This window comes from Vitis vinifera, chromosome 16 (genome assembly GCF_030704535.1).
Source record: "Vitis vinifera cultivar Pinot Noir 40024 chromosome 16, ASM3070453v1".
NCBI classification, from domain to species: Eukaryota; Viridiplantae; Streptophyta; class Magnoliopsida; order Vitales; family Vitaceae; genus Vitis; species Vitis vinifera.
Genome location: NC_081820.1, coordinates 21,275,645 through 21,285,070, shown reverse-complemented (window position 1 = coordinate 21,285,070; position 9,426 = coordinate 21,275,645). Strand labels below are relative to the sequence as shown.

The following is a 9,426-nucleotide window of genomic DNA, read 5'->3' as shown; positions in this document are numbered from 1 at the left end:
AATAAAAATGAGATATTTGTTGAATTACTTATTGAATAAGTTAAATAACATGTGATGTAATCCTGCAAAAGAAAAATAATGCATTAATTATTGGGTTGTTGAGGTTATTTCAAATTTAGAAATCCAAATTTGAATGACTTTGATGAATTCTTCAATAAGAAAGTTGGTAGCAGCTTCCCACACATGGAAAAGTCAAATGAACAATGCATTAATTTCCAGGAGGCTGGAAAAGTCTTTATCTCTATATATAACAAATGTGACCGGATTGAATGCTTTCTCCTTCCTATGGGTAGGTGAAGAACAGAAAACAACACAAATACATTAACGCATGCATACATGTCTGAAAATCAACCCCACCAGGAAAAAAACTCACGCACACAAACTTTGACGCCAACTGATAATTCAAAGACTACCAATGGATGAGAGTTGGTGAAACACAGGTTATAAAAGGCCAACACTCACACCGAGCTTTCTCAAGCCAACTCCAAGCACTTGTGCACACTGAGTTCTCTTTCCTTCCTCAACTTAATCTTAGGCTTTAATTTGAGTACGTAGCTGGGATCAATGGCTTCAGTCGAGGAAATTAGAAACGCTCAACGTGCCAAGGGTCCGGCCACCATCCTAGCCATTGGCACAGCTACCCCCGACCACTGTGTCTACCAGTCTGATTATGCTGATTACTATTTCAGGGTCACTAAGAGCGAGCACATGACTGCGTTGAAGAAGAAGTTCAATCGCATATGTAAGTATATTCATGCATTAATTTCTTACATGCATAACAGTTCTGTATATATGTGACTGACACTAGGTGAGGCTCACCTCCAAGTGAATGAATGTTGCAATCTTTCTAGAGTATAGCTTTTAGATAAAATACTACAGAAAACTTGAAAATTATTTTACTTCAGTAACTAATATTCATTTCATCTGACTGTAATGGCTTGAAGAGCTGTTCTTTGAATCATGTCGCATTGCCAGCTATAATTAAGAATAACCTTTTATACTTGCTTCAATGTTAAATGCATGTCGATCATATTCAACGATATTCTATATCACTTGTTGATTGGTAAAACTAATGTGTTCATGTTATTTCATTTACAGGTGACAAATCCATGATCAAGAAGCGTTACATTCATTTGACCGAAGAAATGCTTGAGGAGCACCCAAACATTGGTGCTTATATGGCTCCATCTCTTAACATACGCCAAGAGATTATCACTGCTGAGGTACCCAAGCTCGGTAAGGAAGCAGCATTGAAGGCTCTTAAAGAGTGGGGTCAGCCTAAATCGAAGATCACCCACCTTGTATTTTGTACCACCTCAGGTGTAGAAATGCCTGGTGCAGATTATAAACTCGCTAATCTCTTAGGCCTCGAACCATCTGTCAGAAGAGTGATGTTGTACCATCAAGGGTGCTATGCAGGTGGAACTGTCCTTCGAACCGCTAAGGATCTTGCAGAGAATAATGCAGGAGCACGAGTTCTTGTGGTGTGCTCTGAGATCACAGTTGTTACATTTCGCGGCCCTTCCGAAGATGCTTTGGACTCTTTAGTTGGCCAAGCCCTTTTTGGTGATGGGTCTGCAGCTGTAATCGTAGGATCAGATCCGGATATCTCAATTGAACGACCACTCTTCCAGCTTGTCTCAGCAGCCCAAACATTTATTCCTAATTCTGCAGGTGCCATTGCAGGAAACTTACGTGAGGTGGGACTCACCTTTCATTTGTGGCCCAATGTGCCCACTTTAATTTCTGAAAACATTGAGAAATGTTTGACTCAGGCTTTTGACCCACTTGGTATTAGCGATTGGAACTCGTTATTTTGGATTGCTCACCCAGGTGGCCCTGCAATTCTTGATGCAGTTGAAGCAAAACTCAATTTAGATAAAAAGAAACTCGAAGCAACGAGGCATGTGCTAAGTGAGTATGGAAACATGTCAAGTGCATGTGTGTTGTTTATTTTGGATGAGATGAGAAAGAAATCCCTTAAGGGGGAGAGGGCCACCACGGGTGAAGGATTGGATTGGGGAGTATTATTCGGTTTTGGACCAGGCTTGACTATTGAAACTGTTGTGTTGCATAGCATTCCTATGGTGACAAATTAAGTGAAGGAAAAGAGAATGGTCCCTTCAATGTCCTATTATGTTGAATAGGAGTAAGGTATTTATCTCCGAAACTAAATTATACTCTTATACTATTTTATTATTTTTTTTCTAAATTTAGATTGTAATCTAGTGATTGTTAGACCCTCTTGGTGAGCTCAAATGAAACGGTTGAGTTTCAAGTTCAGACTGTTTTATCATCTTGAAGATTCCCTAAACATTGTAATGTTGTGTTCATATGAACATTATTCAAAAGTAAATAAAAGAAATATTGGATTTGATAGCTCTAGTTGTCATTGAATTGGTTTCTCCTTTGCTTATATTTGATGATATATGAATGGGGACTTGTATGTAGGTAGATGGGCATTTGAATAATCCAGGGAAATATGATCTGATGTCCAAGTTGGTAGGCTGCCGTTTTCATTCATTAATTTATTTTTGCTTTTGTCTTTCTTCCTCCCCTATGCCTGCTCTTCTATTCCTCCGCTGGAAGTAGGAACTGAGAAAGTATTCAACTCGATTACGTTTCTTTGGCTTTCTCTGCTTAGGATATCGTCCTTCTATATATGTTTGAAAATAAGGGCAATAAAAGTTGTGAGTAATTTGAAGCAACCTCAGCAACCGGGTAACTACCACCGCCGGCAGAATATCCATAAAGAATTATGCTCGTTTTTGGTTTTGATCTAATGTCCATGTCGGAGCTTCCATGCATGGTACAAAGAGCAGTAAATTTAAAAACAGAAAATTATTTTTAAAATTTGCTCTATTTGTTAAAAAGAATAAATAAATAAAAATAAAAACAACTTTTTGTCTCCAAGCTGGGAGGATCACTTTCATATGCCCCACATACCATATTGTTTGACCATTGAGTTGGGATTCTTGACTTCTAAGCTAACGATTCGATATTAATACAAAATTTTATGAAATCTATAATGAGGTAGATTATATATTCAAGTCATAATAAAATATCAAAATACGACAAAATTTGTAACATTAGATAATAACGTATAAAAATTAAAACACAATTATTTGATATACCACTAAAATAAGATCTATATAATTTGGATGTATTTAAGAATATAAAAGAAATTATAATATATGTATCATTATTTTTTTTTTAAATTATGTCATTTTATTTATGAGCTTATATTTCTCTTGAATTTAATCAATATATAAAAGATATAAAAAATATTAATTTATTAAAAAGATTTTCATGATAGTTTTTATATATTTAATAACTAGTTAAATGAAATTTAAAAATAAGATGATTAAAATTAATTTATTTATTAAAATTGTATTTAAATATTTCATTTTTTATATGAATATATTAGAAATATTAGAAGATATAAAATTAGTATATATAAAACTTATGCACATATGTTAATAGGGATGAAGTTTTGCGCTTGGCGAGGTCATTCTAGATGCCATCGTGGTATAAGGCAAATCCCAATAAATTTGGTGAACATCTGAAAAAAATTTCTATGTTGTAAAATTATAAAGTGAAAGGAGAAGAAAACAAGAGAAATCAAAATGTAGGAAGAGAATAGAATGCATGGGAAAACTCTATATTCAATTTCATTAGGGGTCTCTTCCTTTTATAGGGAGTTACAAGAGATATTTATGGATGATCATCCACAAGTTACCATAGTGGTACAAAATCTCATATTTTATAACACTCTCCCTTGGATGATCATAAGAATATGCCTCATTAAAACCTTACTAGGCAAAGCCTATGGGAAAAACCCTAGTGAAGGAAAAAGAGTACAATATTCTTTTGGATTACTATAATTACCTCGTTAAAAACCTTGCCAGTAAAACCCATTGGGACAAAACTTGGACGAAGGAAAAAAGAGTGCAGTATATCCATATTATCATTCTCCTCCTCATGTAAACATGATTATGATTTCTTCAACATTTCAAATGGTAGATCTCTCAATCTTCGTATTTCAAAGTCATACCTTAACTTTTTCAATGCGGTCGAAGGTAACGCCTTTGTGAATAAATCTGCTAGATTATTGCATGATCGAATATGTTGAACATCGATCTCACCTTTCTTTTGGAGCTCATGAGTATAGAATAATTTAGGGGAGATATGCTTAGTTATGTCACCTTTTATGAATCCTCCTTTAATTTGTGCAATACAAGCAGCATTATCTTCATGTAACTTGGTTGCATTGCCTCTAATGGAAGGTAGTCCACATGTTTCTTGAATATGTTGGATCATTGACCTTAACCATACATATTCACAACTTGCTTCATGAATTGCAAGAATTTCTGAATGATTTGATGACGTGACCACCATTGTTTGTTTGATAGATCTCCATGCGATAACAGTACCATTGTAATTAAACATATACCATGTTTGTGACTTACCTTTATAAGGATCTAAAAGATATTCTGCATCTGCATATCCAAGCAATTGTTGCTTTGATTCTCTTGAGTAAAATAGACTCATACTAGTAGTTTCGCAAAGATAACGCAATATATGTTTGATACCATTCCAATGTCTTTGAGTTTGAGCGAAACTATATCTTGCTAATAAATTGATAGAAAAAGCAATGTTTGGATGTATACAATTGGCAAGATATATAAGTTCACCAATAGCACTAAGATATGGTACTTCAGGACCAAATAATTCTTCATCATTTTTCGCAAGGACGAAATGCGTCATTTTTCACATCAAGTGATCGGACAATCATTGGAGAACTTAAAGGATGCACTTTATCCATATAAAAATGCTTCAAAACTTTCTTAATGTATGTTGATTGATGTACTAAAACTCCATTTGGAAAATGCTTAATCTGCAAACCGAGACAGAATTTTGTTTTTCCAAGATCTTTCATCTCAAATTCATTTTTCAATTAATTTTTTGTTTTTGTGAGCTCTTCAAGAGTTCCAACAAGATTTAAGTCATCAACATACACTGCCATAATTGCAAATCTGGTTTCTGATTTCTTAATGAAGATGCATGGGCATAAAAGATTATTCATATACCCTTCTTTTAGCAATTATTCGCTAAAGCGATTGTACCACATGCATCTAAATTACTTTAATCCATACAAGGATCGTTGTAACTTGATTGAGTACATGCTACGAGGCTTTGTACAATTTGCTTCAGGCAATTTAAATCCTTCAGGGATTTTCATGTATATATCATTATCCATGGATCCATATAAATATACTGTAATAACATTCATGAGACGCATATCTAGTCCTTCTTGGACTGCCAAACTAATTAAGAAATTATATGCGATTGTGTCCATGACGGGAAATAATGTTTTCTCATAGTCAATACCAGGTTTTTGCGAGAAACCTTGTGCTACTAATCGCACTTTATATCTTATGATCTCATTATTCTCATTGCGTTTTCGTACAAATACCCCTTTGTACCCAACAGGCTTTACATCTTCAGGTGTTTGGACTACAGGTCCAAAAACATCTCATTTTGTTAATGAGTTTAACTTTGCCTGTATAACTTTTTTCCATTTTGGCCAATCATTTCTATGTCGGCATTCTTCCACATTTCGTGGTTCAAGATCTTCATCATTTCTTATGAAGGCCACTTGGAAAGTGAAAATAATATTATTTTGATCCAATTTTTCTCCCGTGTATACATAACTTACTGAGATCTCAGAATTTTCGGGTACTTATGCCTCTTCAAGGGCTTTTTGTTCAATATATGTGTCTCTTCAAGGGCTTCTTGTATTATTTGTGCCTCTTCCAGGGCTATAGATTTATCAATTTTAAACTGATCAGTTATTTTTTATGGCCTCTTTTAGAGTGCTAAGTTTTTCTTGGGTTCTCCTCTTCCGGAGAGTTACATCCTTTGAGCCGTTAGGTCTACCACGCTTCAAGCGTATCTTAGATTAATTTGTTAACTGTCCTACAAGGACATCAATTTGTGCTGGAGTATTTGTAGCCGGGATATATGATTTTGTCACTTTCTTTGTATCAATAAATGCATCTTGTAATTTATTTGTAAGATTTTGCAAATGAATAGTCCTTTGAACTTCTAATTCACATTGATTTGTATGAGGATCAAGATGAGTCAAAGTCAATGCATTCCAAATAATTTCACGCCGTTCTTTTGGAACTGGCTCTTCTCCCCCTAACGGTGAGAAAATTGTCTCATTAAAATGATAATCTGCACAACATGTCATTCTACCTTTTAAGTGTATAGGTAGACTAGTCACTAATTAAAAACTTCTGGTTTTGTAATGTACATCCATATGACTTTTACCCCGGGGGACCAAGTTGGTCTTACAAGATTCTTCTGGATCTATCATCGTATAAAGTGTCATTCACATGGAATCAAATACTACTAGTGACATAGTATAAGCTCTTCTGGAGCCTTTAATCAGGTTTCTGTCACCTGATATAGTATTAACATTGTTTGTCATCAATGTTGTGCAATTAATGAGACAAGAGTTTCATCAAATTAATAAGTCATAAAACATTGTCATAAAGACTTTATCTTTGTAGAGTTGAAGAAATGTTATCATAGAGAAAGAATTAAAATCAATGGAAGAATATTAGTCATCGATGATGACTTAACTTAATAAGTTGTGTAAAAGCAATGAGAGCATATATAACACAATAAAACAAATATGAAAAGATAATTTAAAGTTATATATTTCGTAAGTATCTCACACATTTGATTTTGTAAGTGTTGAGCAATTTATACATGAAATAACAAGGTGGTATTTCAATAATCAAACTAATTGTAGTGATGGATCAATATATGAGAGAGATTCATATATCTTCAAGTATAAATAAAGAAAAGAATTTAAATGATAAATAATAAAATGTGAAATAAACTATAAAACAATAAACAATGTGTTCAAAGATGATAACAAAATAAACCTATTTGCAAATAACTAAACATAACGTTTAATCATAACAAACATTTCCATCACCAATTAGATGGTCAATTTTCCCATTAGGATTCTCAAAGAAATCTGAAACATCTAAATGGGTTAGATCCACTTGGCCATCACTATCAATGAAGTTCATTTCAACTTCCTTTCCTTTTATTCATGCTTAGTAAAGGTCGACCAAATGTTGGGCGTATGATAGGTACGCAACCAATGCCCCTTCATACCACATCTATAACAATTATTCTCATGGTTCTTAGGAGGTTTATCTTGTAAACACTTCCCATTTTCTTGTTTTACCTCAGTATTATTCCACTTCTAGTGGTGCAATGAGGTTTTTCTTTTCTGAGAGTTTGGTGAATTATTACTATAAGAACCATGGTATCGGGGATTTCTTCCATGACCACGACCTTGTCGTTGTCATCGTCCATGAGTTTGGGACAATATTACATTCACTTCAGGGAATGATTCAAATCTAGTTGGACGAGATTGGTGATTTCTCATCAACAGCCCATTTTTGTTAAACATTCATGGAGATGATGACGAAGGAAAATCAGTGTTTTTGCATGATCCTATAGGGATACTTGATTTCCTTCTTTAATCATAGCTCCAAGATTCATTAACATTTTTGTTTTGAATAAGTTCTGGTTATACAAGAGAATTAGAAATTGTATGCATAACTTCTGGCTATGAAACAATTGTTAATAAAAATTGTTTTTCAGAATTCCTGTTGTGAAAAATAAATGAGTACGAAATAAAAATTAAATCCAATATTTTTCATAACTTTGAGTTATGATTATTTTTTCAAAACAAGAAAATATTCAAATTTGTACATAGCTTCAGGCTATGAACTATTTATGTATAACTTCTAGTTACACAATATAATTAAAAGAAATTAAAAATTAATATCTTTCATAGCTTCAGACCATGATTATTTTGTCAGAATAAGAAAATATTTAAATTTGTACATCACTTAGGCTATGAACTATTTTTTTTATATATAAATTTATATATAGCTTCAGGCTATGAACTATTCATTAGGTAGATTTGTGCATAGCTTCGAGCTATGAACTTTCATTATGTAGACTTCAGGCTATGAACATTTATTTATTTATTTTATAGCTTCTGGCTATATAATATTGTTTGGTATAACATCCAGTTATACTGTATAATTAAAAATAAATAATTAGAGATCATATACATAACTTCTAATCATGTATCTGTAATTCTGTAATTTTTCCTCATAACTTCTGGTTATAGAAATTGCACATATTTTTCATAACTTCTGGTTATAGGGATTCTACATATTTATGTATTCAAATAAAATAACTTAAAATAGAGATCAAAGGGTAATAAAATAGAAATTCATGATATATAAGTTTATCACATACTTTTTCGTGAGAAAGAAGAGAGAAGATCTTTCCATTTTTCTGAATAGAGAAAAATCTTTCTATTTCTTTTGTAGAGACTAGTCGTGTTGATAATGTGTTATAAAATTGTAAAGTGAAACGAGAAGAAAACAAGAGAAATCAAAATGTAAGAAGAGAATAGAATGCACGAGAAAACTCTATATTCAATTTCATTAAGGGTCTCTCCCTTTTATATGGAATTACAATAGATATTTATGGATGATCATTCACAAGTTACCATAGTGGTACAAATCTCATATTTTATAACATTCTACCAATTATTCACTCCTTATATCATATTAGCCATAATCGATACACTAAAAAATATTTGATCTTTTGACGTATTTTCGCAATATTTTAATATATGGTTACAATAGATTAATTCTTACATTTAGAGTGGATTAATTAAGACTGTGTAGGAGTATTAACTTAATTAGATTAGGAGTTCTATAATGAGTGATACTTCATTGATGATTTGTATAAATAAGTTGGATCATCTCTCTTGTCCAAGCACAATACTCACATACATTTAACCATAACTTATTTTGTTTGATTACGATCTCAAAATTTAAAATGAAAAATGTATAAGAAAGTTTCATTGGAGACAAAAAGACTTCGTTTAGAAGAATTTGAGAATATGCTTACTACCTTATTAGGAAATTGATATCAATGAATATATAACATTTGTGATCAATAGAGTAGGCCTTATGTGTTGGTAATTTTAACTCAATTTTTTCTTTTTGTTTTTGGGAAAGTCAATATAGTTTAGATTTGGATAAATTACTTTTTTAAGTTCAACTAGCTAGCATTAAAAAATCTTATTGTTTAGTGTTACCCTATAGGACTCTATAGCCCTATCCTTGATGCGTGTTGTGGAGATTTTCATGGAAAGTGGACTGTGCATATCTTCCTTCCGATTGCAGCCTTGTGGAGTTTAAATGGTATGTGTGGATTCTCCTCCCAATTGCGTGTAGATGGTAAGTCATTGACAGTCCCTCCAAAAGCTAATCATGTCAAAATAAAATTGAAGAAAAAGTATAAATAAAT

General features: G+C 32.8%; 1 protein-coding gene across 1 annotated transcript; it reads left to right on the top strand.

Annotated features, from left to right (window-relative positions):
- The first annotated feature begins 462 nt into the window (after window positions 1-462).
- Window positions 463-2,379, top strand: LOC100855299 (stilbene synthase 2). Its single transcript, XM_002268806.5, has 2 exons — window positions 463-742; window positions 1,099-2,379. The coding sequence occupies exons 1-2, from the start codon at window positions 565-567 to the stop codon at window positions 2,097-2,099; spliced, it is 1,179 nt and encodes a 392-aa protein (XP_002268842.3). The 5' UTR covers window positions 463-564; the 3' UTR covers window positions 2,100-2,379.
- Window positions 2,380-9,426: the final 7,047 nt, after the last annotated feature.